Source organism: Notothenia rossii (genome assembly GCF_949606895.1).
Source record: "Notothenia rossii genome assembly, chromosome: 4".
NCBI lineage: Eukaryota > Metazoa > Chordata > Actinopteri > Perciformes > Nototheniidae > Notothenia > Notothenia rossii.
The window spans coordinates 44,067,392-44,085,744 of NC_136902.1; the positions used below are offsets into that span (position 1 = coordinate 44,067,392).

Genomic DNA, 18,353 nt, shown 5'->3' on the forward strand with positions numbered 1-18,353 from the left:
TGGAAAAATTTGCAGCCAATCTTATTTGTTACAGTGTACCGTGCACCAGGTCCTTATTCAGAATTCTTATCAGAATTCTCTGAGTTTTTATCAGCTTTGGTACTTAAAACAGATAAAGTAATTATCGTAGATAACTTTAATATTCATTTTGACGATGATAAAAAATAGCCTGACTGTTGCATTTAACTCCATATTAGATTCTGTTGGTTTTTGTCAGAGTGTAAACCAACCCACTGCTTTAATCACACTCTCGACCTTGTTCTGACTTATGGTATTGAAATTGAGCAACTACTAGTCGAACCGCATAATCCTGCTTTATCCGACCATTTCTTAGTAACTTTTGAAGTACTGTTACTAGACTACAAAGCATTAGTCAAAAGCTCTTGCAGCAGAAACCTATCTGTTAGTGCTATAGCCACATTTAAGGAAGAGATTCCACCAATACTTAACTCGATAGCATGTCTGCATGTAAGGGAGGAAACTTATACAAAATGTACACCACCCCAAATTGATCATGTTGTTGATAGTGCTACAGATGCGCTGCGATTAAAATTAGACTCTGTTGCTCCTTTGAAAAAGAAGAAAATAAAACAACATAGATTAGCTCCATGGCATAATGCCGAAACCCGCAAAATAAAGCAAAAGTCGATACAACTTGAAAGGATATGGCGTTCTACTAAACTTGAAGAATCTCGTTTAATTTGTCTTGGAGCAGAACCTCTGCTCCGCGCGTTCCTCTATGAGTTTGTTTTAAAAGAAGGAAAAGTCAAAGCACCAGGATAAGGGTTAAACAATGACCTGCTTTAATGGTAAAAACATACAATACATCACCCAATCACCGAATCACAAAGGACTCTGCAGAGTACTCCGGGCTCAGGTTCTACCACCGTGTGATATACGTACCACGACAGCCAGTCAGAAACAAGAGCGCCGATCTTCAAAATGATCACAACATTTATACACAGGTGGGGAGGAGTTTTATCGCTTGCTCTTCCCTAGCTATTTGTTATTGGCGAGTTCACTTCTGAGCGAGCTAGCCAGTGAGTTGGCAGTGTTCCATTGGTCGGTTTCCCTTCTGGGCGGGACCCCAGGTAGTGAGTCTGCAGTTGTTGATTCCATCTGTTGCTTCACAGTGTGTGTGTGTGTGTGTGTGTGTGTGTGTGTGTGTGTGTGTGTGTGTGTGTGTGTGTGTGTGTGTGTGTGTGTGTGTGTGTGTGTGTGTGTGTGTGTGTGTGTGTGTGTGTGTGTGTGTCCCTCTGCCCTTAGGCAGATCCCCCAATCAATGATTTGAAGTCATGACAGAGGACTCTTTGACAGGAAACATACTCATTCGCCCTAAACATCGTCAACACACACACACACACACATCCTATCATGTATCTTATCACACAACAGTCACATGTTTTTCTTTATGAAAGCCATATTTGTAAATATCCAAACGTCATCGTCTCATGACATCTTTAGGATTAGGTAAATAACAAAGCTTAACTGTTCCCATGGCCTAAGGCCTTCCCTGAACTTCCCTTCACCCCAAAGTCAGCTTACTTTAGAATCAGAAGGACCATTGTCTCTCTAACTTGTGTGTGACCCAATCATCTCCTGATCTGATAAGAGTCTTGCAGGAAACGCACATTTCAACACCCCTACATCCTTATCGTTTCTTAACTAATGTATGCAAAAAAACACCCTTTTAATTACACATAAAAGTGGAAGAAAAGACTATTGCGCTATATGTATTATTACTAAGTAATGGGACATTGTTTCAGGAATATATGAAAAGCCTCTCTATATTTAAAGAGGAAAAATGTACTTTTTCCCTTAAAATGTAACACACACGAATATATGAGGTGACATTAAAATGAATATACCAGAAATACACCTTCTTGAACATTCTGCTATAAACACGTTACTTTAATCCTTCAAATAATTCAAATAATACTTAATTTGGCATATTACTCTCAATGAATATAAGAAAGCACTGCGTAAAGCAAGAGCAGCCTACTACTCTTTATTAATAGATGAGAATAAGAATAATGCAAGATTTATTTTCAGCACTGTAGCCAGGCTGACAGAGAGCCACAGCTCGATTGAGCCTTCTATTCCCATAGCACTCAGTAGTAATGATTTTATGTGCTTCTTTAATGATACAATTGTTACTCTTAGAAACAAGATTAATGACCTCTTGCCTTTGACCAGTGTAGTGTTATCAACAGCTCCCGGAAACGTAAATTCTAATATTACACTAGATAGTAAACTAGAATCCTTTTCAGCCATAAACCTTGAACAATTAAATTCAATGATTCTCTTTTCTAAACCATCAACGTGTATCTTAGACCCGATTCCAACTAAGCTGTTAAAAGAAGTTTTTCCATTAATTAGCACTTCTTTATTAAATATTATGAATATGTCTTTATTATCAGGCTATGTTCCACAATCATTCAAAGTAGCAGTGATAAAACCGCTTCTTAAAAAGTACAACCTCGATCCAGAGGTTTTAGCCAACTATAGACCTATTTCTAATCTTCCGTTCCTCTAAAAAAATCTTGAGAAAGCAGTCGCAAAACAGCTGTGTGATTACTTAAAAAACTATGATTTATTTGAAGATTTTCAGTCTGGCTTTAGAACACATCATAGCACAGAGACAGCTCTGGTTAAAGTCACAAATGACATTCTAATAGCCTCAGACAAGGGACTTGTCTCTATTCTTGTTTTGCTCAATCTCAGTGCTGCATTTGATACTATCGACCATGATATCCTATTGCAAAGACTAGAGCACTTAGTTGGCATACAGGGAACTGCTTTAGGCTGGTTTAGGTCCTATCTATCTGAAAGCTCTCAGTTTGTACGTGTCAACGATGAATCTTCCACGCAAACCAAAGTTAGCCATGGAGTGCCACAGGGCTTAGTGCTCGGACTTATTTTGTTCACATTATATATGCTTCCGTTAGGCAATATTATAAGGAATCATTCTGTAAACTTTCATTGTTATGCGGATGATACTTAACTATATGTATCTATCAAGCCTGATGAAATTAATCATCTAAATAAAATTCAAGACTGCCTCAAGGACTTAAAAACATTGATGACCTTACATTTTTTGACACGACCAAAACTGAAGTTATTGTACTTGGCCCAAAGAATCTACGAAACAAATTATCTAAAGATATACCAACTATGGATGGCATTAATTTGGCCTCCAGTGAGACTGTAAGGAATCTTGGTGTTATATTTGATCAGGATTTATCCTTTAACGCCCACATAAAATCAATTTCAAGGACCGCCTACTTCCATCTACGTAACATTGCAAAAATCAGGCATATCTTGCCTCAAAACGATGCAGAGAAACTAGTCCACGCATTTGTTACTTCAAGGCTGGATTATTGTAACTCCTTATTATCAGGGTGTACCAAGAAGTCAAGTCGCTTCAGCTGATTCAAAATGTTGCAGCTCGTGTACTAACCAGAGTTAGGAAAAGGGACCACATTATTCCTGTTCTGGCTGCCTTACACTGGCTCCCTATAGAACACAGGACATAATTTAAAATTCTTCTTCTCGCCTACAAAGCCCTTAATGGGCAGGCGCCATCTTACCTTAAAGAACTCATTCTACCCTACTGTCCTACTAGGGCATTGCGTTCCAAGAATGCAGGGTTGCAGGTTGTTCCTCGAGTCTCTAAAAGTACAATGGGAGCCAGAGCCTTTTCTTATCAAGCTCCACTTTTGTGGAATCAGCTTCCAGTTTGTGTTCGGACGGCAGACACTCTATCCGTTTTTAAGAGTGCGCTTAAGACCTTCCTTTTTAATAAAGCTTATAGTTAGGGCTGATTAGATTCAGCCCCTAGTTTTGCAGATATAGGCTTAGTTTGTCGGGGGACATCTTACTTCTTCCTTCTCTCTGTCTATACCTGTGTAGTCTCATGTTCAGATTAACCCAGCTTCCCCAAATTTCTTTCTTTTTGGTGTCTATATATACGCCGGGATCCGGAGTCATGGATGATCCTGCGGTCCGGTGTCATGGATCGCGAGTCCTGGATCTTGAGTCGTGGCTGTGGTCCTGGATCATAAGTCCTGGATGGATATCCTCGTGGATTCAACTTCCTATTATACACAAATGCATCTCCAAACATGTGGACTACCTATGTTACAAATGTATTATCTTTTCAATTTACAAACGGCATCTATTGCACGTCTGTCCGTCCTGGGAGAGGGATCCCTCCTCTGTTGCTCTCCTTGAGGTTTCTCCCATTTTTCCCTTTAAACTGTGGGTTTTCTCCGGAAGTTTTTCCTTGTACGATGTGAGGGTCTAAGGACAGAGGGTGTCGTATTGTCATACTGATATTCTGTACAAACTGTGAAGTCCACTGAGACAAATGTAACATTTGTGATATTGGGCTATATAAATAAACATTGATTGATTGATAAAGCAAACGGCAGCTACACGTCAGGGTAGGGCGTCGCACCATACTGTAGGCTATACAGGTCTAAATGTTTTCACTTAGGTCTATTTATAGACGTAATATAAAGTATAACTTATATATAACAGAGCACAGACTGTATGAATTTTCCCTGGTTACAGATTCACCATTTCCAAAAGTGGTGGGGACATGTCTCCACCTTCTCCAGTATAAATAGTATAAAAGTGCTCAAATGCTATTTTATAAATAGCTAAACTATTCTAAACCCTACATAACAGACTGGTCAACAGACATGTCATCAGTTCATCATATGATAAATAGTGTTAACTAATATCTTGAATTGATGATGACATCTCTCCTTCCTCTCCTAATTTAACCTCCCTGTAACCCAGGAGCATCTGTTTTAACCTACTATGGTATTTTCAGGCTCAGGAGTACAGACAGTGTTAAGTATTTGCATGGTGAATGCTGCATTCCCATCAATACACACCACGTCTGAGCTCAGAGCTCCATCATGGCACTTGAGGTCATGCCACTGCATGCTGGTAAGCGTGATGATAGCCAGACACACACACACACACACACACACACACACACACACACACACACACACACACACACACACACACACACACACACACACACACACACACACACACACACACACACACACACACACACACACACACACACACACACACACACACACACACACACACACACACACACACACACACAGCATCACCTACCACTGAGCAACACTTAAAGGGACATCTGACCAGCTGTCTTATCATGCAGAGGTGTCAGAATGCACTTGAGGCGATATTCAAAATGATGAGCAACTGACTGTCTGGTGCATGTTGTGTGTGTGTGTGTGTGTGTGTGTGTGTGTGTGTGTGTGTGTGTGTGTGTGTGTGTGTGTGTGTGTGTGTGTGTGTGTGTGTGTGTGTGTGTGTGTGTGTGTGTGTGTGTGTGTGTGTGTGTGTGTGTGTGTGTGTGTTGGCTTGTATATAAGGGTTGCGGTGCAGGCTGTGTCAGTAGTCGCAGCAGCAGGATATCATGAGGACCGGGGTCCTGTGGGGCCTGCTAGCACTGCTGTGTCAGCACACACTGGTCAGTGCTCACACACTTGGGAGGTCGTCTTCCAACAGTGACCTGGTTCAGCTCAAGGTAAGAACCCTCCCCACACCCATTAATTTATCACTAAAGACTGAGTGTGTCTGTTCTGCTCGATTCAACAAATGACACTACTGCCAATGTTAACAATAAATACATTACTATAATGGGAACAACCCGGTATCACAGCAAGACGTGAACATGTCACGATTTACCATTCTGGGAGACGTGAATATGTCACGGTTTCGTCCCTTCAAACGTGACAGTTACACGGTATTGTTAACATGACCCAAATACCCGGAAATGCCAAGCAAATGCTGTACCACGACAGTCGGTTGTTATTGTCAATATTAATATAATAATGATTTATTTTTTAATAGTCACACTCGATTTCGCCTTTTTTGTTGTTCCCCCAGCTAGTCGACACCTCTTTTAGCAGAAACAAAGGCTACATTAATGTATTAAATCGATGTTAATCCATGTGTGCGGTTGCGGACTTAACAGACGTGACTTGTGCGATTGCGTTGCCAGGCAACAACTTGGCTTCATGTTAATTTAAAAACACTTCAACTAGAACCACAGTTATATTTAAAAACATTTTAGAAGGCCTCACAAAATACTTTAATGTAAATGTAAATTTAAATATTAAGGACTGTGTGTATAACAAAATACATAAACAATACCGGAAACATACGTAGGCAAGATCCTCAGCTCGGTGAAATGTGAAATCTGAAAACATAAAAAAAAAATAATAATAATACTTTATTCCGAGTGTGCTTGCTTTTCTCTTTGAAAGTCATCACATAACGGCATTGTAATACACCGTTCGGCTGCATTAAATATTACATATCTGCCGTAGTTCTCTATTTATAGAGCCCTGATGAGAAGACTTCTAGACAAACAGGAAGAACTGCCGCTAAAACTGCAAATGTGACGTGGATCATAAATATATCAGCAATTAAAAAACATCTTAGATTTATTTTCACACAATACGTCTCCTTGCAGTATTAACACTAATTCGGCTGACTTTTATATTTGATCCAATTGGTAGGCTGTATTTACACCATAAAGATGCACAGCTGATAGAAAGGGACTTAGTGGTTAAAGCACGCATGTGTAACTTTAACATAAATAGACTGTACCACCCCCAGTCTTTGCTGCAGCGCTTTGAGGAGACGCTGGCTGAAGCAAACCAGGAGGACTCTGATGCTGACTATGAAGACACCAACCAGCAGCCTGACAACAACCAGGCTCCCAGGGGATGGAACCTGGACCAGGAGGGGCCCCAACCACCTTTGACATCAGAGAGATCCCAAGTGCCAGTGGAGGGCCCAAGCAGGGGCCAGAGTGTGCGGAGCCGTCTGCTGGACCTGCTGATCGGCTCCAGGAAGCGGTCCTCGAGCTGCTTCGGAGCCAGGATGGACCGGATAGGAAACGCCAGCGGTCTGGGCTGCAACAACGGAAGAGGTGAGGAGCAGTCAGGAGAGGGAATTAAACATAGAAGATATAGTTGGAATATTTTTCATCAGAGATAACATTGAAACATAAATATCAGAGGTGGGAGAAGTACTCAGATATTGTACTTAAGTAAAAGTGGAAGTACTCAGATCTTGTACTTGAGTAAAAGTAGAAGTACTAAAAGCCCTGCATTCAAAATGTTGCTCAAGTAAAAGTTGAAAAGTATTAGCATCAAAATATAGTTAAAGTAGCAAAAGTAAAAGTAGTCATTGTGCCGATCCATTCAGGTCCATTTCAGAATAATATATATGATATGTTTTATAATGATTGATCATTAAAGTGTTATCAAAGCTTGTAAAGTTGCAGCTAGTTTGAATGACTTTGTATACTGCAGGGTAGCTTGTTGATTTACTCCAGGTGGAATTAAATTCTGATTTAAGAGTTTATTAAAGTTCACATCATTAATCAAAATCTGCAAAGTAATTAAAGGTATTAAATAAATGTAGTGGAGTAAAAGTACACCATTTACCTCTGAATTGTAATCGAGTAGAAAATACTAAAGTAAAGTACAAGGATCTCAAAATTGTACTTAAGTACAGTACAGAGTACAGAGTAAATGTACGTTACCTACCACCTCTGATAAATATTGAGTTATGCAATTTATAGAAGTCTGGTTAATGATGGGCCGCAGAGGATGATTTCTGTTTGTTGTTTGTTTGACAGTTTGGTGACCCTTCCTCAGGTTCACATTTCTGATTAGCTTTAACCACGTCCTGACTCCATGTCTGAACACTGAACAATATCCATCTGAACATCTCAGCCTGTAGCCCTACACACACCAGAGGCCTGTACTACGAAGCCGGTTCAACATAACCTGGATATGTTTGATTTAGCCGCATGCGGCCCTTTAAGCCCTCTGCTCTGGCTCCCTTGAGCTTAGACAAAAATAATAAGGAAATAAAATAAAAGTATTTGTAGGACTATTTATATTTTGTTGCATGGTTGAAAATGTTTCGTATCTTGTATTTTGAGGTGATACTGTGACACATAAATAAAAACAAAACGGTTTTAATTAGGTCAACTAAAATATGCGTCACATCCTGCTACGGTCCCGCACCAGCGCCTTTTCCTGCGGGTGAATAACCTGACCCCCGGCTCGATGAGCAAACTATGGATAAATCAAAGAAAAGTACCGAAGGAACACAGGATTTAATTCTGTGTGGACAGAGTTATCTGCTTTCACAGCAAACGATGCTGGTTTACCGGTATGTTTGATATGTAGAGAGAAGTTGTCAACGGTGCTGCAGCCCTTTATGTATCGAGGAACAACAAGGGAGAGGAAGACAGCTGACAATCTTCAGTCATAATTCAATGGGGTATGTAATTTATTTCAGAAAACACTTTTTGTTATATTCCATGGAATGCTCTTAACGTCCCGATAGCAATGAATATATTAAATGCTTTGACAATAAATACATACACAAATTAATCTCTGGAAGCCGTAGCGCTGTAAAAAGCACGACCAATCATTTTAGCCGGCCCGGCTAAAATAACTGGATGGCCTACCTGTCTGTCAGCCTTCCATCTGTGCACAAACTTCTCTCGTGGCCTCATTGATGATGCGCGTTCGTGTGTGTTGGAGGAGGGACTCTGTAAGGAAGTCTGAAGGAAGAGGCATATTTTTTCCGGTTGTGTATTTTCAAATTCTAGCGCACTCGAGCTGGTTTCTCCATTCTTACCTACCCTACCGTTAACTCTTTTTAGGGTGCAGCTATATGTTTTATTTATTTCAAAGTGGGCATATTTTAATTATATATTTTTTTCCTTCAAATGTGCAGAGGACTCCCCAAGTGCTGTGTTTAATCTATTTTAAAGTAGGCCTGTGTATTATTTTTAATTCTCCTTTATAGGAGTTCTTTGTTTCTTATTAGAGGTTAACAGTTTTGTATAACGTAATAAATAGCCTAATAAATGCAAAAAAACTGTAGTTTTTGTCTGATATAACAATAAATACAACTTTATTAGCTATCAAGCTATGAAATATGTTTTGCGGCTCCAGACAAAAAAATTGTTTGGAAAAAGGAGCAAAATGGCTCTTTTGGTCAAGAAGGTTGCAGACCCCTGACCTAACCCAAAACATACACGCTCTCGCTAAGCGGTCCTACGACGCTGGTTGTCAAAGTGGATCGCTCAAGCCAGCCGTGCCCTATCTAGTTAGGTGCGTGTTCACATGAAAGGGGTGGTATTTGGAGCATTCGAACAATCACAAACATGGAGAAGCGTACTGATAGCGCAGCGTCATACTTCCTGAATGAAAAGGGAACTTTAATATTAGTCAAATATGAAGAAGTTAAACTTTAAACATCCATGACTTAAACACTTTATCCAGGATAAAAGCCACATAGCTGCACCTGCAAGGTGAATACAGCTGGTAAAAGAAAAAGTGTTTGAATGCACACATTAAAAGGTTTATGATATCACTGCCCCGTCTAATACCTCATTCACACCAACGCAACTCCGGTTCAAGCTCCGTGCTAGAGCTTTTCAGGTTCAGAACCTGTTCTTCGGTTTAGCTCCGGCTCTTTTCACACAGCCCAGAGTCCGACTGGTGCTGCGTCATTGCGTCATCGTTTGCGTCATGACGTAACCGTTTGCGTGCCTGCTTCATAAAGCCAAACCGCGCGGAAACTCCTCACAGCTGATACCGACAACAACAACAATGGCCGATTGTGCTCCAGCTTCCTCTGTACATCTTCGGAAGACCAGATTCCGAGTAGGTAGCTGGTCTCTTCAGTGGACCTCTGCTGCTTGTTAAGTTTCTCCATCGTTGTGTATAAACTGGATAAAACGCCGGCTTTTTGTTGTTGTTCAGGAGTTGATCCTCCCCCGCCCCCGCCTCGACGTAAGCGTGACGTATGCGGTGCTTTTGCTCTGGCCGGACAATTTTTGCTGCGGTGTGAACAGGAAAACCCGGTGCTTTTCAAGCTCCAGCTCCGAACCGGCCCTGAAACACCGTTGGTGTGAGTGAGGTATAAGACGCGATCTGACTTTAATTACATTTGACTCGAGTGTTTCGTCAACTTAATATGTTGCTTAAAATAATACTTCTGCATACAGTATGCACTGTGAGTGTTGCGCGGCCAGATACGGCACAATGATACAATGATATGATACATTATGATGTGATATGCCGCGGACTGTACTGTTACTTTGATCCGGTTACTTATGTTGTGGCAGATATTTAATTAAGCTTTCTTAATGCTAATGTTATAATAGTCAGATTGCTCTGAAGATGGGAGGTGATATTCTATTAATTTTCACGTTCACAGTCAGTTGATTTTTGCCGGGCCGTCTTTCCTGCAACGGCAGTTTTTCTGTATTTCCTTTCTCCTGCATGATGACTTGATCGCTTTAAACTCCGCACACTGAGCTCTGATTGGTCAGCAGGCGGTGCTTTCACTGACTTGATCTCTTAGCCTGCAACGTAACCTGCTCTGGGGCAGGTTAGCCGCTCAGCATAAGTTACCATGGAGATCTAGCATGCTAAAGAGAGAACCAGCGTCGTAAGACCGGAAACCCCGAGTTTTCCCTGAAGTTAGCCGGCTAAGCCAAAATCCTGCTTCGTAGTACAGGCCTCTGGAGTCCTGCATCATACCAAATAATACATTCTATAAACGATCAAACATAACACCTCACTAAGTTGTGTGTACTGTGCATTTTGTGGGATGTAAAAAACTCTGAACCATCTTTAAGCGTCTTAAATAAAATAAATATGCATATGTGAATAATCTACACTGCTGTACAGTTATTTATAACAAATTATTTCCGTGTCATTTTCCATTCAGGCTAGTTTTACAGCCTCCTGGGACACATGTTGGATTATAGTTTGGTCTCCAGCCAAGGACATCTCCATAGAATGCATTTGTATGATTTTGCATTAGTCACAGTTCATCTTGTATGTATTTATCTGTTTGAATGGCACAAGGGCAGCTTCTCAATATGTAACAAACTGTTTAATACATATTAGCTGCATAACAGTAAGGCCCTAAAGGAAACATGATACTACTAAAGTGCAGATGTGTTGCTAACAGATAAATAAAATATTTTTTCATATGAAAAATGATGTTGTGTTTTCAGTCATGCAATAAAACCATAGACTGTATACAGAGCCGGCCCGACCCATTAAGCGACATAAGCGGCCGCTTAGGGCCCCGCAGCCATTAAGGGGCCCCCTAGCAAAAAATAAAATAAATTACATTTTTTAATTTTTTTAATTAAAAAAATACAAAAATCTCAGTACATCGTCGCCGTGATAAGTATGTTTAATTAATTGTGTTAATATGCCTAGATTGCCTACTCTCAAAGTCATGTATTATATTATTGAGTCAATAATATAATACATTAACCGTGCTTTACCTGAACCTCATCATGACACAAGAGAGGACGGCAGTATTGTAATTTCCCGTGTTCAGTGAATGCAACAGAGGCAAGACACCAGACCAACCAGAGAGTTGAATGGAAATAAACATCTGTCTTATTGGCTGACAGGTACCTATCATGTGAGCTGTGACAATGTTTAAAATAAACTGTCAGTCAGACTCAGAGTTTTTGAAGATGGACATATGAAAACATTTTCTTAAAAAATACGACAATTCTCAAGTGGTGGCTCACACAACAACCCCAGAGCCACCACTTGAGCCAGGTAAACAAGGTATGTAAATGTCAGTAAACTTCCAAGTTATGCGAACATTTAAGCAAAGCATAAATTACAGCTACGTTGACGTTACTTTGAATCGCGGAGGTAAGCTAAACCGTTAGCAAGTAGCTATAGCTAGCCAGGTATATTAAATACAGACTTTGTCATACAATCTGAATGTAATGTTTTTTAGCGTTACCTGGTGATTTCAAAGAAAGCTCTCTGGGAAATGTTGACTTACTGTTCGACATGAAGCTAGAAGCTACCTTACAGTAGGCCTACACAGTTGATCCGGAGTCCTGTCAGTTAACGTGTTTCACAGTTAGCTTAGCTAAGCATCAACCTAGCACTGAAATATATGGATGTTATGCTTTACATGTCAACAGCATCTTTGAACGTATTTGCAGCAGTAAATGTGGCTGTTTGGCCACTGACGTTGCCATAACAACACCTGAATTTAAATGTGCAACCTCTTTTTGTGACAGATTTTTGCAAGAAATTATAATTCTTCTGAATGATATTCCTATTGACAGCTAGTTTCTATGTGAACATTATGAGATGGACAGACAGAGAGAATAAAGGAAAAACAGTTATGAAATACTATATGACAAAACAAGAATACAGTTTAAAGTGGACCTATCATGCTATATTTGAAAAATATAGTGTAGGACCATACCTATATAAGGCATATTTATACTTTTTTTTTTCAAAATACCAAACAGATCATGCATTTTAGCCATTCCTCATTTTGCTCAATTTAACACTGTCTTTGCATGGGCTGATTATGTGAGAACAGCACCATCTACAGGCCTGGCATATGTACTACAGCGTCTCCAGCGCTTTCGAACGGCAATGTCCGTGGCTGTCTCCTCCTGATTGGTGGAGTTGGCCCAATAGCCGTAGCGCCACTTCTGTGACGTCATAGAAGTGTTCAAATCTGGATCAGTCTGTATCAGATCCGTTGCAGTCCCTTTTTAAGAGATTTGGGTATGGAGGAAAATAGAGAGGGTTGTGTTTTCTGACACCTGGTGAGTTCCCTGGAACACCGGGGACACATATTCATGAATAAAACATGTACAAAAGTGCATTTTGCATGATAGGTCACCTTTAAGTGATTTGTAAGATATCCATAAAGAAAAATCTGTTTACAGTTCTGTTTCATATGGGTGTTGAGAGATGTATCCATAGATCTCTTAATTTTTCTCTCGAAGTGCACCAGATTCATGCTTTTAACTTCAATATTTAAAAAAAAATCTTCCCGGGGGAACATGCCCCCGGACCCCCCTAGAGGAGGTGAGGACCCCCCTAGAGGAGGTTAGGTCCACGGTGTTTACATGCTTATTTATACAATATGTGTGCTTATGCTAACATCATAAGACAAAAGTTGGTTCCGTGTTGTAGTGAGAACACGCTAGAGTGAGGGGGGCCCCCAAGCCAAAGCTCGCTTAGGGCCCCCAAAAGTCTAGGGCCGGCCCTGACTGTATAAATGAACGTAGTGTCCGTGGCGTCACCCATAGGATTCTGCCGAGTTGCAGAGAAGCCTAAAGTAGGCGGTGTTGGCCACTAACGTCTTGACAGTGACGTCAGAGTCTAACTCCCGCCTGCTCCAAATAAGGGCAAAGAGGCGGAGCCGAGGCGGGACCTGCTGACACCGAGCTGGAAGTTCCAGACCTAGCTGTGGCTACCAAGCTAAGCTAACATGCTCAGCAGGGCTGCTCTGTGATGCTAGCCGGCTAACGTACGTCTGTTGCTCCTGGTCTGCACATTTTACGTTACGGTAAGTGAACATGAAACTATTCAGCAAAACTTTCAATAATAATCTAAGGTATTGAGTTTTTGGGATAATACTTGCATACAAATCTTAAAATGCCTTCAGGTTTCTAAAATATATATTTTGTGGTAAATTCAACAGTGGATCCAGTTAAGATTCAAATATTTGCATGATTTTAGTTATTGATTTTTTGCTGTTACTTAATTATACTTTTAATAAATTCAAGTCAAGCTTAGTTACATGTGATGGTAGCTAGTTAGTGCTCTTACCTGTGTGCCTCCTCCACAACCAGACTGTATTAAAACTCTGAAGTACCAGTTACAGGGTTCCCGCGGAGTCTTAAAAAGTCTTAAAAAGTCTTAAATTTGATAATATGAATTTAAGGCCTTAAAAAGGTCTTAAATATGACCAAAAAAATAAGAAATGTCTTACATATCATTTAGAAGGTCTTAAAAAGGATCGGATTTGAAAGGTACTTCTGTGTTGCAATTGCGTCTAAATGTGTTTTGGGGGAAATGTCCGGGCTGCAAAGTAACCATCATGGTAATAGCCTTTCAGTTCCCCCCAACAACTTGTATTGAAATAAATCAACATGGAACCAGTAATCACTAACTTTGTTTCCCCCGGCCCCTTATCTGAGAACACCCAGCTAGTAACCTAGCAGCCAAGCTTCAGCTAGCGGCAGTCAGAAATTCAGGTATCTTCAAATCTACTTGCAAATAAATATGGGAAAGTGTAAGTTCAACCATATTTGGTTGGAAAACATCGAATTTAGTGCTTAGTCGAAACCAGTGGAGGGGAACGTGTTTGAAGCCCGCTGCACCTTTCGCAAAATAAATTAGCGTTTGTTTTGCTAATGTAGCATTAGCTAGTGCAGCGTTATCTAGTGCAGCAGCTCCCGCAACAACACTGGGGGACCTCCGGGCGACGTCAACCCTAAAAGCGGAGGTGCTGTGGACCTATATGGCGACGCTAAATACCGTAGTTAAACACCAATCATACAACAGCAACGATGAAATATTTTAACCACGGCAGCAGAGCTCTGAATATAGCTCTTGACACACACACACGCACACACACACACACACACACACACACACACACACACTAGGGCTGCTCGATTATGGCAAAAATCATGTTAGATATCAGGATTATTTTGGTCAATAATTGATATCACGATTATTAAATATGATTATTCATTGACTTTGAAAACATCCATTTATTGAACTTTAAAACAAATAATAATTTGAACAGTATCTTTTTAACTGTTGGTTACCCTGAACGTATAATTCAACGGAAAAACCTATACAAAAATAAATTAAATAAATGATAATATCAAAAATAATAAATACCAATAAACAAGGTCAATAAATATTTTGGAGCGCACTTCCACAAGCTACTAAACATATATAAATATGATAAATAAAAATAAATTAGACTAAAATTAATTAGATCAAATATGTTGCAGTGCACTGTCACAACCTAGCAAAGCTAAATTATCGTTTTTCGATTATGTTGTTTTCGTATTTGTGGCAGGCCAAAATCGTAATTGCGATTAAAATACGATTAATTGCACAGCCCGAACACAGACACACACACATACACACTTTTTGTCTAACACGCTAACACAGTTCTGTGTACTGTTATGTTCTTATGTTGAACATGAATTAATTTCCTTTGTAAGTAATTATGGGACATATTTCTTCTTTCATGGCAATTTTCCTTCATACTTTCTTGCCGTGAAATAGGTCTTAAATTCTATTCAAAGTGGTCTTAAAAAGGTCTTAAAAAGTCTTAAATTGGAGTTGGCGAAACCAACAGGAACCCTGAGTTATATCTACTTTACTTTAAACAATTAAGAAGACAAAATCAAGAAAATGTATTGAAATAACAATCTTCATTTTAGGTGCCTCTTCTTCTTTTAAATTAAAATTTAATTTAATTTCAGACGTGATATATTGAAATACAGTAATAGTATTGTTTATTTAAAAAGACTGAGCCACTCCTTACAGTTGACTTCATATTTCTTATTGTCTAAGCATTTATTACACACATTTTCCCCTCTCATATTCACAGTGGGATCAATTGAGACAGCGTGGTGTCCAGGGAGCTGCAGAGACTTTGGGAGAAACCTCAGTGTGACGGATGTCCTGTCTGTGGGTTTGGCTGGAGAGGACTGAGGTGGAGCGGTCTTTCTCTGGGAGGAGGACCAGGCCTAATGAAGAAACTAACTAACTGCATCTGTGAGCCTATACTGGGCACAGCTGTCACAAACAAATTATGGTCCTGTTTGATTCAGTGTGCAGATCTTTGTGTTCACAACACAAGTGTAGTTTCTTAGTGAATGTCCTGTATTCGTCTTCAATCTCATATCAGCTTTTCATTTTCTTCTTGCCCCTCGGAGAAAACGGTGAGGCAGTTGTGTATGGAATGCCATTCAAGCCAAAATTAAATAAATAAATAAACACATAAATAATTAAATAAATACATATATATAAATATGCCTATGAAATAAATTCTGAAATAAATAAATGAGGCAATAAATATGTATACATGTACATTTAAATACACATTTATTTATTTATTTCATGGGACTTTTATTTCATAATGACACATTTATTTATTTATTTCAAGAGACTTTTATTTCATAAGGACACATTTATTTATTTCAAGAGACTTGTATTTCATAATGACACATTTATTTATTTATTTCAAGAGAATTGTATTTTATAATGACATATTTATTTATTTCAGATGACTTGTATTTCATAATGACGCATTTATCTATTTCAGGTGACTTGTATTTCATGATGAGACATTTCCATTCCTTATATGCAAATGAACGGGGCGTGTTTAGCTCACAGATCCAGAGACCCAGACCAAAGCAACAGCACCACAACACTGACTAAATAGCTTTTGTTTCACACTCCAGTATTCTTAAGTGGTTTGCAAACTGCCAATAAACCAAACCGGTTCAAGAACCATTCTTGTGCTTTTCTGGTGCTTAACTGGTTCTTCTCTGGTCTTATCTGGTCCGCCCAATGCTGCTCTTCTGAGAGCAACCGCTCTGACAGCTCTCTCTAGTCTTTACTGGGAAACAGCTAAAAGTCCTTCTGTTGGTAAGCAACGCTACACAATTACACCCAGTCTGAGAGTAAAATATTTCTCGAAGGTTCGTTTTGCTTTCTTACAATGTTAAGTTAATGTTAACGTAACCTTAAGTTTGCTAGGAGGCTATTGTTACGAGCTAGCTGTCTTAGCTAACAACAGTTAGCAGCTAACGTTTTCTGCAGTTTGTGTTGCCCCTGAAAAACGTGATGTAGTTATTAAGACAAACCAGCCGCCCCTTTATTTCGAGTGCGCGATTAGTTACAGGTTTACGGTAATGCAATAAAACAACACTGGGAAGCTGGATTTCAAAGTAAAGATGGCATGTGGTTCATTTCTATTATTTGCAATTGAGGAACAGGTTAATTTATGAGAATAATTTTAGGACTTATTGCTTCATAAACTTGTTGCACAAATACTTTTACTGTGTACTTTTTGAGAATGGCAAAATTTCCTCCAGAGAACAAGAAGGAGCATTTTTGTCTAACTTTGACGTGGGATAAAAAACATTTCTTCCATAAGTAGTTTATGAGTCTGCCATGTTTGTACTTAGTACTTCTTAGACTACTTGCAAACATAATATGAACTACTTTTACTGTGTACTTTTTCAGTAATTTGAGTTTCAAAGTCCTCTCCAGAGAACAAAAATGAGCATTTTTGTCAACTTTAATGTGGTCTAAAACACATTTCTTATGAAACTGCCATGTTTGTACTTAGTACTTCTTAGACTACTTGCAAACATAATATGAATTACTTTTACTGTTTACTTTTTCAGTAATTTGAGTTTCAAAGTCCTCTCCAGAGAACAAGAGTGAGCATTTTTGTCAACTTTAATGTGGTCTAAAAAACATTTCTTCCATAAGTAGTTTATGAGTCTGCCATGTTTGTACTTAGTACTTCTTAGACTACTTGCAAACATAATATGAACTACTTTTACTGTGTACCTTTTGAGTAATTTGAGTTTCAAAGTCCCCTCCAGACAACAAGAAGGAGCATTTTTGTCTAACTTTGACGTGGGATAAAAAACATTTCTTCCATAAGTAGTTTATGAAACTGCCATGTTTGTACTTAATACTTATTAGACTACTTGCACAAATAATATGAACTACTTTTAATGTGTACTTTTTGAGTAATTTGAGTTTCAAAGTCCCCTCCAGACAACAAAAAGGAGCATATTTGTCTAAATTTGACGTGGGATAAAAAACATTTCTTCCATAAGTAGTTTATGAGTCTGCCATGTTTGTACTTAGTACTTCTTAGACTACTTGCAAACATAATATGAACTACTTTTACTGTGTACTTTTTCAGTAATTTGAGTTTCAAAGTCCTCTCCAGAGAACAAGAGTGAGCATTTTTGTCAACTTTAATGTGGTCTAAAAAACATTTCTTCCATAAGTAGTTTATGAGTCTGCCATGTTTGTACTTAGTACTTCTTAGACTACTTGCAAACATAATATGAACTACTTTTACTGTGTACCTTTTGAGTAATTTGAGTTTCAAAGTCCCCTCCAGACAACAAGAAGGAGCATTTTTGTCTAACTTTGACGTGGGATAAAAAACATTTCTTCCATAAGTAGTTTATGAAACTGCCATGTTTGTACTTCATACTTCTTAGACTACTTGCACAAATAATATGAACTACTTTTACTGTGTACTTTTTGAGTAATTTGAGTTTCAAAGTCCCCTCCAGACAACAAAAAGGAGCATATTTGTCTAACTTTGACGTGGGATAAAAAACATTTCTTCCATAAGTAGTTTATGAGTCTGCCATGTTTGTACTTAGTACTTCT

General features: G+C 39.1%; 1 protein-coding gene across 1 annotated transcript; it reads left to right on the forward strand.

The window, feature by feature from the left end:
• The first annotated feature begins 786 nt into the window (after positions 1-786).
• On the forward strand, positions 787-11,028 carry nppa (natriuretic peptide A). The gene is made up of 3 exons (XM_079674562.1): positions 787-5,584; positions 6,682-6,997; positions 10,834-11,028. Exons 1-3 carry the CDS (start codon positions 5,474-5,476, stop codon positions 10,836-10,838), a joined length of 432 nt encoding a protein of 143 aa, XP_079530688.1. The 5' UTR covers positions 787-5,473; the 3' UTR covers positions 10,839-11,028.
• Positions 11,029-18,353: the final 7,325 nt, after the last annotated feature.

Coding starts and splice junctions, on each gene's coding strand:
- nppa (XM_079674562.1), top strand. CDS start 5,474: ATGAGGACCGGGGTCCTGTGGGGCCTGCTAGCACTGCTGTGTCAGCAC. Junction 5,585..6,681: donor GTGACCTGGTTCAGCTCAAG/GTAAGAACCCTC, acceptor TACCACCCCCAG/TCTTTGCTGCAGCGCTTTGA.